Below are 20,405 nucleotides of genomic sequence, written 5' to 3' on the forward strand. Positions count from 1 at the left end.
GAAGGTTGCCCCACCCTGGTGAATACATAACGCTCTGCCCTCTTACAACGTAACAGGTGCACCAAGACAAAGAAATATGGCCCAAATGGGGGAAGAGATCAAAATTCCAGAAAAAGAACTAAGCGACAAGGAGATAGCCAACCTATCTGATGCAGTTCAAAACACTAATAATTAGGATGCTCACAGAACTGATTGAGCTTGGCTGCAAAACGAAGGGACAAATCCAAGCTACCCAAAGTGAAATAAGGCAAAATATATAGAAAACCAACAGTGAAGGGAAGGAAACCAGGACTCCTATCAATGATTTGGAACAAAAGGAAGAAATAAACATCCAACCAGAATAAAATAAAGAAACAAGAATTCAAAAAAAATGAGGAGAGGCTTAGGAACCTCTTGGACAACTTTAAACGTTCCAACATCTGAATCATAGGGGTGCCAGAAAAAGAAGAACAAGAGCAAGAAGTTGAAAACTTATTTGAAAAAATAATGAGGGAAAACTTCCCCATTCTGGTGAAGGAAATAGACTTCTAGGAAGTCCAGGAAGTCCGGAGAGTCCCAAAGAAATTGGACCCAAGGAAGCACATACCAAGGCATATCATAATTACATTACCCAACATTAAAGTTAAGGAGAGAACCTTAAAAACAGCAAGAGGAAAGGAGTTACCTACAAAGGAGCTCCCATAAGACTGTCAACTGATTTCTTTCAGGCAAGAAGGGGCTGGAAAGAAGTATTTGAAGTCATGAAAGGCAAGGACCTACATCCAAGATTGCTCTATCCAGCAAAGCTATCATTTAGAATGGAAGGGCAGATAAAGTGCTTCCCAGGTAAGATCAAGTTCAAGGAGTTCATCATCACCAAGCCCTTATTATATGAAACGTTAAAGGGACTTATCTAAGAAAAAGAAGATCAAAACTGTCAACATTAAAATGACAACAAACTCACAACTATCAACAACTGAACCTAAAAAACAAAAACAAAAACTAAGCAAACAACTAGAATAGGAACAGAACCAGAGTAATGGAGATCACACGGAGAGTTATCAGTGAGGAGGGGAGAGGGGAAGGTTGGGAGGAAGGTACAGAGAAGAAGAAACATAATTGATAGGCATAAAATAGACAATGAGAGGTTAAGAATGGTATAGGCAACAGAGAAGTCAAAGAACTTACATGTACAACCCACGGACATGAACTAAGGTGCGGGGAATGCTGGAGGGATGGGGGGTGCAGGGCGGAGGGGCAATAAAAAGGAGAAAAAATGGGACAACTATAATAGCATAATAAATAAAATATATTTAAAAAACATCAAAACTGTGAACATTAAAATGGCAACAATTTCACAACTACCAACAAGTGAATCTATAAAACAAATTAACAGAAACAGAATCACAGAAATAGAGATCACATGGAGGCTTACCAGTTGTAAGGGGAAAGGAGAAGAATGGGGGAAAAGGTTCAGAGACTGAGAGGTACAAATTGTCAGGTATAGAATAGGCAGGGGGATGTTAAGAACAGAATAGGAATTGGAGTAGCCAAAGAACTTATACGTATTACCCATGGACATGAACTAAGGCGGGTGCTAGAGGGAATGGGTAGTACTGGGTGGAGGAGAGCAAAGGAGGAAAATTTGGGACAACTAATAGCATAAGCCATAAAAGATATTAAAAAAATAAAAAGACTGCAACCTGAAATTAGTCACCTGTATTTAAATCCTTTGAACTCTATCTTCAAAATCCAGCCTTTTCCTTGTTGGAAGCTACCACCATCTCTCACCTAGACCTCTGTAAAAGTCTCCACAGTGCTTCCTTCTCCCTCCCTTACCCTAAGTCTATTCTCCATAGAATGCTAGTAATATTTTTAACAATATAAATCAGGTCATGTAACTCTCTGCTCAAAAACTCCAATACGTCCAGGCTGGTGTGGCTCAGTGGACTGAGCACCAGCCTGAGGGCCTGGGGGTTGCTGGTTTGATTCCCAGTCAAGGCACATGCCTGGATTGCCGGCCAGATCCCCAGTTGGGGGTATGTGGGAGGCAAATGATCTATGTATCTCTCACACATCGATGTTTCTTTCTCTCTCTTTCTCCCTCCCTTCCCCTCTGTCTGAAAATAAGTAAATAAAATCTTAAAAAGAAAAACAAAACCCAACTCCAATGGCTTCTCAGCACACTCAGAATAAAATGCACATTTCTTATTATGGCCTACAAGTCCAGAGAGTCTGGCCCTTGCCTGTCTCCCTGTCCCTATTGTCTACCCTCCACCCAGCTTGCTTTTGCTCTAGCCACTTCTGCTCTCTTGCTATCACTGGAACAAGCAAAGCATGACCTAATTTAGAGGTGTTGCTGTTCTTTCTACTCCCTGGAATACTCTACTCCCAGGTCTTCACGGGATTCAATCCCTCACTTCAGTCAGACCTGATCAAATGTAACCTCCTCTGAGATACCTTTCCTGATCATGATTTTTAAAATAAAAATAACCTTTTCCTCCAATCTATGTTATGTAGAAAAATAACACTGAAAACATTTCAAGATCTTGTTTGCCATCATATCCTGGCACCCAGATAAGTACTCAAATATTTTCTGAACAAAATTTGAAGTCCTTATGTTAGAGTGATCATTTTAAAACAATTAAGTCAGATCATGTCACTGTTCTGATTAAAAGTCTCCAGTGGCTCTCCATCTCACTGAAAGAGCCAGTCATAAAGTCCTTGCAAAGCCATACAAGACCTCTTTACTCGTACTCTGTGAGGCATCCCTTAATATTCTTCCTCTATCTCTTGCTTATTACACTAGAGCCACACTAACGCTGGAGAGACACTCTAAGCACTTTCCCAGGGGCCTGATTGTTCCCTCTGCCTGAAACCCTCATCACAATCATGTCCACAAGGCTAACTATCTCATCTCCTTCAAGTATACTGAAATATCTTTTCCAAAAAACATACCCTGATCACACTCTATTTAAAATTACAACCTTTGGGTCTCTTTCACCCCCAACAAACATCTTCCAGACCCCTTAACCTGTTTTGCTCTTTTCTCTTCCCATTGCACTTAGTGCACTGTAACATGCTGTGTAGTTTACTGATTTGTCATGTCTGATAACTGTTTATTTCCTCCTGCTAGAATAGAATGTAAACTCTGAGAAAAGAGCACTGATGCATCCTAAGTACTAGAACAGTGTTTATCAGATATGGACACCAATAATTATTAGCTGATCAAGTGAACTGTAAGGAAAACCCAGCTACAACAGGGCTCCTTAACCTTTAATGTATACAGGATCACACTGAGGATCTTGTTAAAATGCAGATTCTAATTGGCTAAGTCTGAGCTGAGCCCCACGTTCCACATTTATAACAAAGTCTCAAGCCATGCTGATGTTGCTGGGGTCTGTGAGCAGCAAGGCCTCACGCTCCCCCCAGATTCTCCCATATTATACTGGACATAATGAAACATACTTTAACATTAACCAATTAACTAAAAATTATTTGTAACTAGTATAAGACCGACTCAATATTTTTTCAACACACAAAGGTCTACTCTCATTATTAGACAAAAGAAAGCAACTTAATTTTCAAGAACAGCAGGTCTGCTACTTTCAATAGAAGATTTAATAGATTTAAGGCCCCCAAAATATACAATGATATACTTAATTTAAAATATGTAACAATGATATATGTGTTAATGGAGACTACAGTAAAACTATGCATTATGAAAATAACTATTACTAAGATACAAAAGCCCAATGAATTAAAATCCCTAAGAAAAAAATAAATTCTAAACATCAAACAAGATATTTTTCAACTGTTCTTACCTCAAGAGCTTTAAGAAAACATTCGGAATTGCCTGAAGATTTTAAAAACTTCACAAAAAGTGGTTGTTTGTCATTTCCGGACATTTTTGAACTGCCAAAATAAAGGAGCCATTAACAAAAACAAAAACACGTTATCCACGACGTTATATGCTTAAAGCACCTATTATTTCTGCCCAGACAAGAATGCATAAGGGAGGATATTTTGACCTTGTCCATGAATTCATCCACTTCGTTTGTAAGAAACGCTGGAATATGGGAAAAGTCAAGAAAAAATATGACAACACCAGTCCTTGCACGTTAGAGAACGTAATCAATGTCCCTAAGCCGACTCCGTGGAGGGCCTTTGCCATGGCGCTCTAAGGCCCCCAAAGACAATGAAAAAGCAATTGCATTCAGCTAAGGGCACACGTAATAAATCTGTCTCTGCGGGCAACCCAGAGCCTAGAGATCTGTTCATCCCTCAGTACACGGACTTTAAATACAAACGTGCAAGCCAGAGAGCAAGGTTATGCCCCGTAAAGGCCGGACGCTCTTGCTCCCCAGCTCCCGGGGAAAGGCCCAGCTCCCGGCCCGGTCAGAGCAGCAGCCTCACCTCCCCGGAGTCCAAGTCCTACCCGCCGGTTACGAGGGCAGGAAACCAGGGCCGCGAAGGCCAAAGGAGGCGTCACGACCCCCATCAGGAGTGGGGAAGGAGCGGGGTCTTCCCTCCGTGCCTCACTCACCTCGGTGGAGCCAAGGGCCCTGGGGGCGGCGAGTGGGGGCGCGCGCGGCCCGCAGGAGAGCGGCTGGGGTCGGGCGCCAGCCCGGCACACACCAGCCGCACCCCGCGGCGCGCCCACCCCGAGAGCAACGCAAGACCCGGAAATTGCCGAAGCCCCGAACTGACTTTCGCGCCAACTGTGCGGACGCGCTCACCTCTTCCGGCGGAAGTGACCTCGCTGTGCAGCCGCGGAAGAGGCTGGAGTCGTCAAAAGTTGGGGTGGGTAGCCAGAAGTGTATTACTGAGCCGGTTTTGGGGCTGGGGAAGGACTTGGGACGGACGCCTTGGGATTTAAGCTGCTGAAGAGCGGCCCGGGGCTCCGCAGGGAGGTGACCTGGGATCCACGGCTCGAGGGATGAGGCCGGAGGCCAGGAGTACCTTAGAGGAGGTCCGAAAACACCGAAACATAAAGCGTAACCCAGGGGAAAAGAGCGCTACCTCAATAAATATTTCATACCTGCCACGGGCCAGGCAGTGCACGAGAAACCATATATTACATAAAACAAGTCTCTCAGGCAAATAGTGGTATTTTCATTTTAACAGATGTAAAACCTGAGGCTTAATTAAGTTAAATGATGTGTCCAAGACCATACAATTAAATGGTAGAGTTTGGTTGTTAGTCACGTCTTTTTGACTTGTGGACAAAAAAGGGGGTCTGTGGAAAGGAACCTCACAGGGTGATCTGATCATAAATTCCTACCTGGGCAGGTCATGGTGGGTAGTCATGCCCCAGGCACATAGCTTTCGTAAAAGGCTTATCTTTACCTGAACATAGCCCTGTCCATTGTTTCCGCTGTGTGAGTTAACACACCTTTGAAATGCCCCCTTTCAGACCCCTCCTTCCAATAGTGACTACCCTTTAGGACCCCTCCTTATAAATTGTGAATCTTAACTATCCTGCAGTCTGATTGGGGCCTTGCTTTCTTCCACCTTCACGTAACCTTCCTTACATCCCCTGTTTAATCTCAAATTCATAAAAGTAATTGAAAACCGTTAGTCTCTAGCCCAGGAAACATCTCAGTCTAGTGCGATCTTGCTTCCAGGTGTATCCTATTTGGCTCAAAAAAAAAATTCTCTACAGGTTTGGACGTTCTTACATCGACAGACTCCAAGGACAAGGTTCTTTCCCCTCCAATATAGCAAGAATATAACCACTGCCTACTAGAGCCAGGAGGGCTGAAGGGGAGAAATTGACAGGATGACATGAATTAGGTACCTAGTACAAGGAGGTCTTTGCCAAGATCATCAAAAGCCCTCCTCTACTTCTTGCCCGCAATGAGCATGTCATCATCTTTCTCTGCAACTCCCTGAGAGTAGGGGAGGTCTGGGGCGGAAACTGAAGTTCAAATGGGAAAGGTCATGGGAGAGGAGCTAAAACAGGACTGCAGAATCTTGGATTGTTCAGAACAAATGACAAACTGCTTAGTGTTTCTTATTTTACTCTCAAAATTGAAAAGCTCATGATTTTGGATTGAGTGATGTGAGAGTTTAATGCCACATACCTTGACTGTTTTTATTTTTCTTTTTAGCACCTAAAGATGATAATAAGCAGCTTAGGTCTAAGTCTGTGAATATACTCAAGCAAGGTGAGTCCGAATCAGTAACACTAGGTCTCAAGGTAAAAAAAATAAATAAATAAACCCATTGTTGTTGGGGACAGAGTGAGAAAAGGCTTGAGAGAGAGAGGGAGAGAGAATGCCACTGTTAATTGTTAAGGAGCAAGTCGGTCATGAAGCTGTCCTAATAATGACTATCTGTAGGGTACTTTACAGTTGACAGGACTCCTGCTTGCACAATTCCTGTTTGCTTTCTCAGCAATCCTCTGGTTGCTAGAGAATTGTAATTACAACTCCTTAACAGTTACAGAGTAGTTACATTTACAAAATCCTAAAATTATTTTGGCCCTTCGAAGGTAACTATGAGGCTGATGTGGCCCCGGGGAAAATGAGTTTGACATCCCTTCTCTAGTATGTGGGCGTCATTGTCCCACGTTGTGTAGATGGGGAAAGTGAGGCTGAAGAACTTGTGACCCCACCAGAGCCACAGGGGTGGCCGCACCTGGGCTTGAGGAGAGGCGGCTGACTGGAAACCCTGTGCCCTTCCTGACCAACCACACTGTTCCTTGTCACATGCTGCCCACCCATCTCTGCCTGAAGGTCAGCACCAGGACAGGAGCCCATTCTTGACGTTTCTGGGGCTGAGTGGAGGCCTCCTGAAGAGAGTTGTACATGCCACTAATGAAGATGAGGAGGAAAAATGAAATCAGCCCCTTAGCTTTTGGCCAGCTTGATTTGAATAGCAGGGAAGTCAACCTTGTCTTTAGACCAGGGGAGCAGGTGATAAGTTCTCCCATCTGTGTCTCCATATAGGCAGAGAGGGTCTGCATCTGTCCCTGAAGTACTAATCTTGGGATTTAGCTAGAGCAGTGCTTCTCCATCTAGTGTAGTACCTGGACCAGATGCCTCAGCTTCACCTAGGAATTTGCTGGAAATGAAAATTTGGGGGCCTGGCCTGAGGCCTACAGAGTTAGGAACTCTGGGGGTGGGTCCCAGCATTCTGTGTTTTCACAAGTTCTCCAAGTGATTGTGATACACATTCAAGTTTGCTTGAACAGCAATCTGTTAGGAAAGGGTAAAAGTGGTTATGTGGGGTGTGGTTAGTGAAGATTCTGGTGAAAACAGGTAATAGGTGTGATACGACCCCCTCTGCACCCCCGCCCCAGCTCCCTCAGAAGAAGGAGTTCAGGGATTAACTTTCCCCTCACCTCCCTGGCATTCGAAAGCACCTCTCTATTTCTTCGGCACTTCTTCAGCTAGGACCAGACACTCCAGGCCCTGCCTGGAGTAGGATTAAAGGGAACATTATATTTATCTATTTGTAGAATTAAAAAACTCAGGAAACAAATATGACAAAACAGTTACTTTTAAAATACAGTGGTGGGAATATGAGTATTTCTTGTATATTTTGCTACGTAGATAAAATTTCTCAAAATAAAAAAATTAAAAACCAGATTTTTAAGGGTTTTATATTTGTTTTCCAGGGCTATAATGAATGAATATGTATAAATAAAGGGATTATAATTTAAAATGAGATTGGTTTATTGCTGCAAAAAGAGTTTGCAGTGGCAAAACATTTGTTTAAACTGTTGTCTTCAGAAACCTGAAAGGTAAAACATAGACCTACTGAGTCTGCCGAGGTGAAGGGAAGAGGGAGAAAATAGAATGTTAGCAGCACTCGCGTTGGTCCTGGCTGCATTTAATTAGTTATTATAAGAAAGACACAACAAGCTCAGGGAAGAATTGGCTTGTTTGCAAGCAACAATGAAAAGGATTAGAAATCTAAAAATGCGAGGTTTTGCAAGGTTGGAAAAGCTGACTGCATCTAGGTCCTAAAAACAAGATATACACCAGAGAACTTTTGAGCAACAAATGGCCACTACAACCCATCCGTGTGGAAAAGATATAGTTAAGAATATGGAGTTTAAGCCCTGGCTGGCGTAGCTCAGTGGATTGAGCGCGGGCTGGGAACCAAAGTGTCCCAGGTTCGATTCCCAGCCAGGGTACATTCCTGGGTTGCAGGCCATAACCCCCAGCAACCGCACATTGATGTCTCTCTCTCTCTCTCTCTCTCTCTCTCTCTCTCTCTCTCTCTCTCTCTCTCTCTCTCTGTCTCTATCTCCCTCCCTTCCCTCCCTAAAATAAATAAATAAATAAATAAATAAAATCTTAAAAAAATTATGGAGCTCCCACCCGACCTGGGTAAGCACCGTCAAATGAGAGTGGGAGGCATGAAGCCAAGGAGAGCAATTGGGCTTGAAAATTAGTTCAAGAGAGACCTGCAGTGTGGCCACTGTTGCAGGGAAACAGCTCTACCATGGCTTCCTCCTGGCACCTCTGCACATATCCACAGGGACAGAGGGTGGAATTGTAGCATATCTGAGTCTTGGCCAAACACCTGGTGATCCTGCTAGAACAGGAGAGGGTGGGAGGCCTCTATGGAGCTGCTAACCAGGAGGCCACCTCCCACTTGTCTTCCTGCCACTCCTAGGAGGCTGTCCTCAGATCTCTTCTCCTGGCCTCCCTGGTTCTGATGAGGTATGGGCTTCCTACACCGCTCCCCTGAGAATAGACCTGCAGAATACTAAGCCACTTAGCTGCTGTCTCTATTTGGCTCCTCGGCGAACGGGGTTTCCCACAACTCACGTTGCAGCCCTGTGCATTTCAGTGTCATTGTCTTTGGTGTGTGGGTCAAGGAATCAGGGAGCTGGCACTTTTGGCGTTGGCTTCTTCCTCTTCACTCTCTATGGAAGTAATAAACAATGTATAATAAATCTAAAATTGTCTCATGTGTCTTCACTAGCCTAATCAGGCCCCACCCTTAACTTTGTATGTGTGAGGTTGACAACTACTCCATAAAACTGAACAGAAGCAAATAGATCTGAAGGTTATTCAAGTTTTGTGATAATTGCTTTGTGAAGAAAACCAGAAATGAGGAGTACTTAAATGGATTCAATCTTCAAGCTCTTATAGTAGGAAGAGGAAAAAAGGCAGGCCCCAAGGAGCACAAACTTCTCAATACCATGCAGATGTGAGTAGAGAGGATAACGGGAAAAGAGGACTCTCCCAGAATGAGGTGCCAGGGACCTTGGAGAGAAATGAGCAAAGGAGCTACTTTCAGAGAGTGAATCTGGGTCTAATCGGGCAGAGGAACCACCCAATCCCTGCCCAGCAGGACCCCAAAATTGATGCTGACTAGCAACAGTGATGGGTTTTCACTCCTTCCCTTTCTACAAGGGAGTTTTGTTGTAGTTACGTTGCCCCTGTCACACCATCATATATCAGGCATGCAATTGCAGGGGGGTAGGGGTGGCAGCAACTTGTGTGTTTCATCCATATGTCACCGGACCATAAGGTGAATTCTGGTAGAGATCATGTAGCAGAACATTAGTATCCTACACATTCTCAACCTTAACAGCTTTTTAAAAAAAAAATCTCACCCAAGGATATGTTTATAGAGGAAAGGAGAGAGAAAGAGAGAGAGAGAGAAACATTAATTGGTTGCCTCCCTGTTAGTGCTCCGCCAGGGCTCAGCCCTAACCACTCAAACACATTGGGAAACTTCCAACTGCCAGCATCTGTGTTTCTTTGCATGAATGCATTCTCTGACACCAGGAGTCTGCTTTGCCACCTGCACAGTAGACCAAAGAGTTAGGACCTAAGGAAAACTCTTGTTTGCATGCCCCTTGAATGGGATATTCTCCTGTGGCTTTCAAGGTGTCCCTAGTGGAATTAAGTTCCAGTCTCTATAGTGGTAACTGACTTGTTAGTACAACCTTTGGTTACCTTCTTTCCTTTGCCTTGCTTCCCCATTCTCTTACTTGTGTTTACTTACTAAATAAAACACTGGAAAATTCTTTTCTAAAATCTGTTTAGAAAAGGGGGGGAACTCAACTAAAATAAAAGACCCAAGACGTATGCCTCCTTTTCACAGTGCGTGTTGTTCCTGGGAAGAATTTGCCCAGCCAGGGTTTTAGTTGCCAGCCTCTTGGCACCTACCTAGGTGGGGTAGTGGGACTGAGTTATGACCAGTAGGATATAGATAGAAGTAATAGTTATCACTTGCAGGCTTGGTCCATGAAAACCTCTTGTATTGCCTTCCACACTCTTCCATATTCTGGATGTCAACACATAGGACAATCTTGGAAGCCACATGTTAAAAGCAACAGAGCCTCCCTCAACCTGGATCTCTGAATGACCAGAGCTATGAAGGCAAACTTACCCCTGCATCTCCAACAAATGTCACCACTGCTGCCAGAGGTCACCTTTTAAATTGTTATGCCATTGAGATGTGCAGCTTCATTTGTTATGGCAATTAGTAGCAACCTAGTCGATCCTGAACTTTGTATCCACAAAGGACCTTAGAAAAAGGAAGGGTGCAACTGCTCCAGAGACAAATGTCCGAGGCCACACGGGGAAGACTGTGGACTGAGGAAGCAGGCTGCCTACTTTGAATCCTGGCTCTCACACATACTAGTTGTCTGACCTTGACAAGTTGTTTAACCTGTTTCACTTTCTTCCTGTATGAAATGGGAATGATAGTAACACCTACTTCATGGGGTTACTATAAATTAATACTTGAAAAGCACTTAGCTTAGTGCCTCATAAACATTTAATGATAAATTTACAAATTCTTAATTTTCCAAAAGGCATTCTCACCATAAAGTCTTTAAATTATTTCCTACACCACAATCTTCTAACCTGCTTGCAACTATGGCAGGTTGTGCCAAGGCAACAGAGATGGCTTTAGCACTTGGGTGTCCTTCCTTTGCAATATGACTTTGCCCTTGTACATAACAATTTTTCAGAGTTTGCTCCATCCTGGGGTCACAGTGCACCTCGGCCCTTTTGGATTTGAGCTGTGTTAGCTTTAGATAGATGATTAACTTCAGGGGGCATGTTCACCTCTTGGTCCTATTTGATTTTTGTCCACAGATCTGCGGAGCAGATTGCTCAACCCACATTTGAGACAATCATTTATGTGCATTTATTCATTTACTTGATATTTCTGAGCCCTATATTATACCAGACCCTATTTTCCAACCTAGGATTAGCATATTGAACAAGAGAAATGTGTTCTCTGTTGTGACAGACCCTATTTCTTCTCAAGGGTATGAATAAAGGAAGTGAGAGCTAGAGCAGTTATAAATGACCACAGTAGCCTATAAAATGTATTCACTCAGAAATAACACACTAGAATCTTAAAAAATAAAGATTAAAATCAGTAGCTAATATAGTCCTCACCTATGCTTCTGTAGTGATATGTAGCATGTGCAGGAACTGTGCCCTCGTTGAGCACATCAAGAAGATGTGGATAAAGCACCAGAAAACTTTTATTTAAGAGCAATATTGGCTAGAGGTGCCAAGTTTCTGGAAAAGCGAAGGTAACACAGAGAGGTGCGATGACATTCTGCAACCATATCTCCCTGTGGAAATTTACCATTTCCAGGCCCAAGGCAAGAGGTATTTGGCTTTGCCTAAGCAGAGGACCACTGTTAGCCAAGCTGATGGCAGTCTCAGGGCTGGAAAAACAGAAGTAGAGGCAAGATTGCAATCACAAGGGAGCTGCAGAGAACTAAGCCTGACCAATGACCAGTTTTCCATTAAGATATTTGGCACAATTTGAAGATCCACAGGATGAGAGGCAAAAGAAAAAAAAACACTACATCTTAGAGAGATCCCAATAAATATACTAGGTATATGAGTTTCCTATAGCTGCTGTAACAATTACCACAAAGCTAGTGCCTTAAAACAATACAATTTATTGTCTGTTCTGTAGGTCAGCAGTCTGAAAGGAGTCTCACTGGGAAAAACTGAAGGTGTCATCAGAGCTGTATTCCTTTCTGGAGGCTTGACAGGAGAACCCATTTCCTTGCCTTTGCCAGTGCTAGGGCTGCTCCCATTATTTGGCTCATGGCTTCACACCCTTCCAGCTTCAAAGCCAGAAATGGCACAGTCTTTCTTACATCGCATCATTCAGACACTAACTCTTCTGCTTCCCTCTTCCACGTGTACAAGACCCTTGTGATAAGATTGGCCCACCCAGATAATCCAGGATCAAATCACCTGATTAGCAACTTTATTTCCATCTGCATCTTAAGCCCTTCTGGCCACATCATGTAACATATTCATAGTTTGTGGGGTTAGGACATTGACACCTTTGGGGGACCATTATTCCACATACCGCACCAGGCCGTCCATTAGCCCTCATGCAGCACAGCTGATTGGATCGAAGAGATCAATGCCCAGTCTATCTTTTTTAGCAGAATAAAAGGATGAATGCACTTTGGAAATGATAGTAGATCATCTGGAGTCTCTAAAAAACTTTATACACAGTATCCAAATACTTGTTTAAGCAAAAATTAAAAGATGTGTCAAGACAACTATGTGTCCAAGGACTAGTAGAAAAACACATAAGATTAATAGATCCACCGATAATCCAGATGTTGCAGTCAACAGACACACAAGGACCTTTAAAAACTATGATTAATAGAACAAAAAATAGAGTCAAATGTGATGAAGTAGAAGAAAACATGGTGAAAATAATGGAAAGATGGAGAATGTCATTGGAGAATTGGATTCTCTGAAGAAGGAATTAGATGAAAATTCTAGAGGTGAAAAAGGCAACAATTCTACTACAGATGCAAGAAAAAGCACCTTTGGGCTTTCTGTCTGTCTGATTGTGGCACCAAGACTGAATGAGGAATGCAGGGACTGCAAAACCACGAAAAAGGAATTTTTGCAACTCAGAAATAACCTTGTTAGTAGTTACTCTACAAAAGAATCTAAAATGTGAGTTTGCACAAAAAAGGAAATAATAATGTTAATTTTTCAATAAATGGATTTAATAGTACAACAGATGCACAGAAGAAAGGACTAGCAAACTGGAAGACAGGTCAATAAAAAAAATCCAAACTAAAGCACAGTGAGAAAAAGATAGAATGGAAATACCCCCAACCCCCACCAAAATGATGATACATGCTTGTTTTAAAAAGATTACCATACAAACACTTACTGTCACAGAAGTAGAGTCAACAGAGAATAGGCAGGAGGAGTATTTAAATGAACAATGGCTGAGAATTTTCCAAAAAGTGATGAAAAACAGCCCATATATTACCCATCTATTCACAGCTAGGGTAAAATCACACTGAGACATGCTGTGGTCAAACCAAGGAGATAAAGAAGGTAAGGAGAATATTTAAAACCAGTCAGAGGAAAAAGGTACATTACTTTCAAAGGAGCAACAGTTAACTTCTCAACAACAATTACGACAAAAGAGTAAAGTGACATTATTAAAGTTGCAGAAGAAAAGAACTAAAAGAATGGAATATTATACTCAGTGGGGGAAAAAACTCCACAAAATTGTTAGTTAAAAACATTTAAAACCCTGGGAAATTTCTCTGCCAGAAGATTTGTCCTAAAGAAAGAATTCTTTAGACAGAATAAAAATGATCCCAGCTGGAAACACAGAAATTGAGAAAGGAGTGAAGAGCAATGAAAAGAGTAAAAATGTGGTGACATATAAATAAATATTGACTTAACAAATAATATTTTATGACTTTCCAAACTGTAAATGTAATGAAAAGTGCATAGCAATAATACTGCAGACAAAAGCGAGTCCATGAACTTCAGACGTTACAAAGTCTCCAGCATCAGCAAGGAAGTTGTAGAAATGATGATGTTCCTAACACCCTAAGTCAAGGATGTGTGTTGTAATCTGTTGAGTACTCACTAAAAAAAGAGGGGAAGAATATGTGACTAACAGGTGAATAGAGAGGAAACGGTGGACTAAATAAAAAAACAAACTAATCTAAAAGATAACAGGAGGAAAGAGAGGAAAGGGAACAAAAAACAGCTTAAGCAAAGAGAAAACAAATAGTAATGCAGTGGATGACACCAAATATAATAGTAGTTACATTAAATGTTAACGAATTACTTCTACCAATGAAAAGTCTAAGATTGTCAGATGGAATTTTAAAATATATGCTTCTTATAAAAGACACATTTTAAATATAAGGACACAGAAACACTGAATACAAAAGAATTTTAAAAAGTATACCATGCATACATAGCCAAAAGAAAGCTGATGTAAGTACTCCAATATTCGACAAAACGTTAAAGCAAGAAACATTATTGAGATAAAAAGAGGCATTTTATAATGATCATAATAATAAAAGAAATAACCCACCAGTAAGGTATCACAATCCCAAATATGTATGCACTCAAAAACATAGTTTTAAAATATATAAAGCAAAAGTTGATGGAATTAAAAGAAGAAACAGACAAATTCACAATAATAGTGGAGAACTTAACACACCTCTTGAGTGCTAATAGAAAAATAGGAAAAAAAGAAATCAGTATAAAAATACCAAATCACTATATTATACACCTGAAACTAATATTGTATGTCAACTATGATTCAATTAAAAATGGAAATCTTCCCTGGCCAGGTAGTTCAGTTAGGTAGAGCATCATCCTGATATGCCAAGGTTGCGGGTTCAATCTCCAGTCAGGGCACACACAGGAAGCAACCAATGAATGCATGAAGAAGTGGAACAACAAATCGATGTTTCTCTTTCTCTCTCCCTCTTCATCTCTATCTCTCTAAAATCAATAAATTTAAAAAGAAAAAAGAAACCAAAGATAGAACTAAATAATACAATTTTCAAATATGGTTATATATATATACAGATGTACAGATATGTTTATTATGTATTTTATGTATACAATATATTATATATAGATAAGTATTTTATATATTATACATACATGTACATAATATGTATTACATATAACAAATATAAGAAATAGTATTTTTACATAGTATGAATATATATAAATCTGTCATAAAATAGATGGGACAGGTGCAAAAAATCCTAAACAAAATATCAAAAATCCAAGCTCAGCAATAAATGAAAAGCATTATACATAACAACAAAGTGGGGTTTATTCCAGAAATGTAATAGTAGTTTAACGTTTAAAAATCAAGTAGGGTAGTCCCCCACATTAACATAAAAAGGCTTAAACGTTACAAAATATTATCAAGAGAAAACCTAGTAAAGAAGGCCTGAATCATTGGAGGGGTGTAACATAGTTATGAATTGCAAGTCTTAATGTTGTCAAGATGTTAATATTGACAAAATCCCTCCAAACTGGTTTACATGCCTGTATAGTTCCAATCAAATCTCTGTAGAACATGTCAATTCTAAAATTTACACGGGACTGCAAAGCCAGAGCAACAAATAAATCCAAGTTCATCTTGAGGAAGAACAAACTGGAGGACTTTATACTATGAGATGTCAAGACTTATTCTAAAGACACAGAAATTGAGACAGTGAGACATTGAGTGGAAGGACTGATATACATATCAGCAGAACATAATGGAGAGTCCAGAAACACCTATAAAGTTATCTGATTTTTGACGAAGTTGACAATAAAGTGCAGTGAAAAAAGAATTATCTTTCTAGTAAATGGTGCTGGGTCGATTGGGCATCCCCGTGGAATCTGGTCCTTCAGCTTATAACTACAGTTATATAACACAAGTTAGAAGTTTCTAATTAATTCCTTAAATCCCAGACCTAATGAGTGAACGTTTGGGGCAAAAAAATTTCATGTTAAGAAAAGTCATTTACCCGTGATGGCTTCCACTCATGATGGAGGCGTAGGTAAGCACAGCTCACCTCCTCGCACAACCACAGCAAAAATTACAGCTAAACTACAAAACAACTATCACCCAGAACCGTCAGAAAATCCAGCCATATAGAAGTCCAGCAACCAAGGAATAAAAGAAGTCACATTCATGGAGACCGGTAGGAGGGGCAGAGAGCCAGGAGACAGATGGGGCGGTCCCACCCACACCCACTCGCGGCAGATAAATCCTATGCCGGAGACTTCTTAATGAGGGTCTCACCGGGGAGAGGACTCGTATCCTTTCTTTGTGACGGTGCTCAGCAGGGATTACTGGTCTAGACATTGCTTGAGTTCCTGACCAGAAATACACTAGCTATTTCCAACTCATGACGGATGGGGATCCCTGAAAACTGTGTTGGAAACGTTGTGTATACGTGTGCACATGCTTTCCTGGGCGGATGGTCCTCAGTTTTCACCGTGCGAACTGCCCCCGCTCCCCAGGAGTATATGTGCAAAATATGAAGCCCCGGGGGTCAGGGAAGTTTGGGCCCCGGGCGGATTGCTCTGGTCCAGTCCCGCGGGCTGCAGGGTTGCTTCGGTCTCACCTCCCAGGTGCGGACCCCTCGCTCCAGAGGTCCAGCTTCGCAGCTCCGGTGGCGCTGGGCAGAAGGGGCGGCCTCAGGGCGGGGGGCGAGTGGAAGACAACTTGCAGCTCTCCAGCCCCGCGGAGGGCCCGGGCTGCTGGAGATCTGGCCCCGGGAAAGATGGGGGTAGGGCGACCGCGATCATCCTGAAGGGGCAAACCTTGTGGAAAAAGAGGACCCGCCCCTACCCTCAGGCCCTGGAGGGCAGGTAAATCTCGCGGACGCCAGTAGGAGCCGGGTTGGTGTATCTCTCTCCGCGGAGGATGAGGCTTGCCATCTGCACCCTGCTGTGCGCGGGGGCCCTGGGTGAGTGGCACACTGGGATCCGGGGTGGGGGCCGGCCCTCCAGGCCTGGACTGGGTGCTGGCAGAGGGTCAGCTGTAGCGGGACACGGCACTGCCTGGGTCTAAGGAGCCCCGTAGCAGCCTAGCGTCCGCTTGGACCCCAAATGCCTTACGCGCACATGGATGCACCGGGCACCTGACCAACTTTGGTCCTAGCAGAAACCCCTTAGCCTCCTTAGGGCTGGGGTTCACAAGCCAGGACCAGCAGTCAAATCCTGCTTGCCGCCTGCTGTTGTGCAGCTAAGAATGTTTGAATGGTTGAAAGAAAATCAGAAGAATAGTTTTGACATACGGAAGCGATATGAAATTGATTTCAGTGTCCATATATAAAATTTTATTGGAACACAGTCATGCTCATTCAGGTAAGTGTTGTCCATGGTTGCTTTCAGGCTTCACGGGCAGAATTAAGTCGTTGCCACAGAGACTGTGTGGCTTAAACTATTTACTTAGCCCATTACGGAAAAAGTTCATGAGCGCTGACCTAGAGGCTGTTGATCCCCTTTACAGTGAAGGAAACTGGGACAGAGGAGAAGAAATTTTCCCAGGGCTCACTGGTTATTGTTGAGAGGGACTTAGAGCATGGAGCACGTGTCAGTTGTGCTTGACGCATCAGGTGTCTAACCTGAGGATCTTTCCTGCTCTGAACCTTACACCACCCCCATCCCCACCAAACATTAGGGAGGTGGAGGAAGGCAGGGGAAAAAACAGCCACCCTAGGATGGGATCCACCTGCCACTCAGCGCTGTGTGACTCTAGGCTGTCCCTTGACCTCTCTGAGCTGTTTTCCTCATCAGTTCAGTACGAATTGCTTTTTCACAATAAGACATGGTTGCTGTGAAAGTGAAATGAGATAATTTATCTAATGGCAGAGATGTAGACACAAGTGAGTTATCTAACTAGTAAAAATCCTGCACATGAATGTAGGGGTGGCCATCCTGTGTTGTGGGGTGAGCAGGGCTCTTGGCTGGGTAACTGTACAAAGGTAATGGTGTAAAGTTAATGAGCTCAGGCATATGCAGAACCCTCCCCGGCTCAACGATTGTTGGTTCAGTCCCGCCCTGGTTTGGTCAGGTGTCAAGCTGTCTTAAATCATTTCTGGAGTTGGGTATCTTACCTGGGGGGAGGGGTAATCTGGGTGGGGCAGAGGAAGAGGAAGGCAGGAAGGACAAGGAGTGCTATGGTGGGCCCTCCCCACCCAGTACTGCCACATAGGGTCTCACAGTGAGCTCATCTGAGGCTGGGGATGGGGGAAAGGTAGCTGTGGTCCAGCTATCTGTGGCCACAGGGAAATCCAAGTGCACCCCACCTGGGTCTGTCCCAACCCTTCCCGGATAGAGCTTGTGTTCTTTCTTCTTCTTCCGTCTTCTCCCCTGGCCAAGTCATGGGCTGACCAAAAGTTTGTTTTTCCAGTCCGCTCTGTGTTTACAAACCAGAGGCAAGAGTTGCCTCCCTTTCTCTTGTCCCCACCTGAGAATGCAGTGGAATCTGTACCCTTCATTGTTCACGGACAGGAGTGGGGGGAGGACAGGACAGAGGGATGTACCTTCAAGTCCCTTCAGAGGGTGCTGCCGTCTCTCCCACTGTAACAAGGACCTCTGGCCTTTCTCTCCTAGGGCTGTGTCTGGCTGTCCCCAGGGAAACTGTGAAATGGTGCACCATCTCCACTCATGAGGCCACTAAGTGCTCCGAATTCCGTGACAGTATGCAGAAACTCCAACCTGAAACTGGTCCTCTTGTCAGCTGTGTGAAGAAAACCTCCCACACTGACTGCATCAAGGCCATCGTAGTAAGTCACTGCTGCCTAAAGGAGAGTGGAGGATAATCCATACTTTCCCTTGCTCCTGGTGCTTCTTTAATCTGTACTCACACATAGGAGGCTGATGTGTGGGGCAGTCAACCCCCACTGTTAATAAAGTCCCTTCAGGAATGGACATAGGAGTGACCAGAGTGACGAGTGACTCGTTAAGACTTTAACGAGTCTTAAAGCAAAGTCCAACATGCTCTGAAAGGGGACCATTTTGAGGCACTATGTTCTCTGAATTCAGGGGAAAAAACAAGAATGTTTGCTATCAAAATGATCATATAACACAATTTGGAAGTTCTTGCTACGTCATGGGAAGTAGATGAATGATGCTCACAGGGAGGAGGAAAATGGTGTCAGGGTTGCAGGTGACAGCTGAACCCTTTGTTTTCTGGTTTTCTAAAATCCTCTTCTCTCCTTCAACATTGTTCCTGCCCATTTGAGCCTGTGTCAGCTGCTGTGCTGGGCATTGGGGCTGCAGTGAATTTAACAAACGTGGTCCTTACTCTTGATGAGCTTACAGTCTAGTCAGGAGAGAAGAAAAACACGCAAACAAGCAGACATGTAATTTCAAATTCTGTGATGTACAATGAAGGGGGAAAGTGGAACACTCTGACAGAGCACTGTGTGTCAGGGACATCTCCCTGTGCAGGAACAATGAAGCTGAGACCCCAGGGGTGAGCATGGGCAAGCCAAGAGCCAGGGTACAATACTCCAGGCATTGAACAACAGCGTGTGCAAAGGGCCTGAGACAGGGGAGAGCTGGGCTTGTCTGAGTTGCTGTAGGAAAGCCAGGGTGGCAGGGCAGAGCAAGGAGGAGACTAGAAGGAGCCATAATGTGGGAGAAGTAGACTCAGCCAGATGAGCTTGATTAACTCAAGGAATCAGCGATTCAGTACAAACAATTCTTGTGTTCTGTTTTTGTTTTTGTTTTTAAATTGGACCTCAGGTACCATCATGGCTTAATTATAAGCCTTGAACTATGACCTAAGTTCAGCTTTGGTCTATGCATGCCCTTTTTTATTTTTAAATGTGTTAATAATATAAAACAATACTATGCACAAACCCATCACAAGTTCTGAAACCTTCATTATCGCCAATAGTTTATGTCTGTAGGGCTACTCTGTGGCAGCACTGGATTCTGAGGGAATGGAGTCACTTGCGGTGGTATAACTGCTGGGCCTACTCAGAGGGGCCTGTGTGTTTCCCCTGCCTGAGCAAACAGAATCCTGAGTTTTTTGCCTTTTATTTTAGTTTTAAGACTTACATAGGTATGTGTGAGTGACTGATAGTTTTGCTTCTTAAAAAAATTTATAAATGTGACATTATTATGTGTTGTCTTCTGACACTTGTTTTTTCTTTTTTTGCCCCTGTATTATCCTGAGACAGCCATGTTGCTGAATGTGGCTATTGTTCATTCAGTTTCAGAGCTCTACAATAGCCCATTATGTTAGTATACCACAGTTTATTTGTTCTTTTCTGGTCATCAGGCATTTGGACTATTTCCAGGATTTTTGTTATTTTAATGAGTGTTTGAGGAATGTTCTTACACAAATATCTTGGGACACAAGTATTAAAAGTTTCTCTTGCACATATACGTGAAGCAGAATTGCTGAGCCATGGGATATTCGTTAGACTTTTAAGACAATGCCAAATGTGTTTGATTTTTAAGCAAACCCAATGTGGTTATTTTGATTTCCACTCCCACCTGCAGTGTATGAGAGAATAATCCATATCATTCTTGGTGAAATGGTATTTTATCATTATGAAATCATCTCAATCTCTGCAGTGCTTTTTGACTAAATTCTGATACACACACACCGCATCAGCTTTATTTGGTTAGCATCCTCCTATACCTTTTTTCCCA

General features: G+C 42.9%; 2 protein-coding genes across 2 annotated transcripts in view; one reads left to right on the forward strand and one right to left on the reverse strand.

Annotated features, from left to right (window-relative positions):
- Window positions 1-4,690, reverse strand: part of TOPBP1 (DNA topoisomerase II binding protein 1) — a 59,973-nt gene extending 55,283 nt beyond the window's left edge. The window contains exons 1-2 of the mRNA XM_036031653.1: window positions 4,526-4,690; window positions 3,804-3,894 (exon numbers count right to left, since the gene is read on the reverse strand). Coding sequence (XP_035887546.1) covers window positions 3,804-3,887 — 84 coding nt within the window. The 5' untranslated portion in view covers window positions 3,888-3,894; window positions 4,526-4,690. The remainder of the gene's footprint in view (window positions 1-3,803; window positions 3,895-4,525) is intronic.
- Window positions 4,691-16,568: 11,878 nt separating this feature from the next.
- The window catches only part of LOC114501611 (inhibitor of carbonic anhydrase-like), a 38,318-nt gene continuing 34,481 nt past the window's right edge, over window positions 16,569-20,405 (forward strand). Inside the window, exons 1-2 of the mRNA XM_028518270.2 lie at window positions 16,569-16,699; window positions 18,351-18,523. Coding sequence (XP_028374071.1) covers window positions 16,657-16,699; window positions 18,351-18,523 — 216 coding nt within the window. The 5' untranslated portion in view covers window positions 16,569-16,656. The remainder of the gene's footprint in view (window positions 16,700-18,350; window positions 18,524-20,405) is intronic.

Source organism: Phyllostomus discolor, chromosome 7 (genome assembly GCF_004126475.2).
Source record: "Phyllostomus discolor isolate MPI-MPIP mPhyDis1 chromosome 7, mPhyDis1.pri.v3, whole genome shotgun sequence".
In the NCBI taxonomy this organism is placed as follows: domain Eukaryota; kingdom Metazoa; phylum Chordata; class Mammalia; order Chiroptera; family Phyllostomidae; genus Phyllostomus; species Phyllostomus discolor.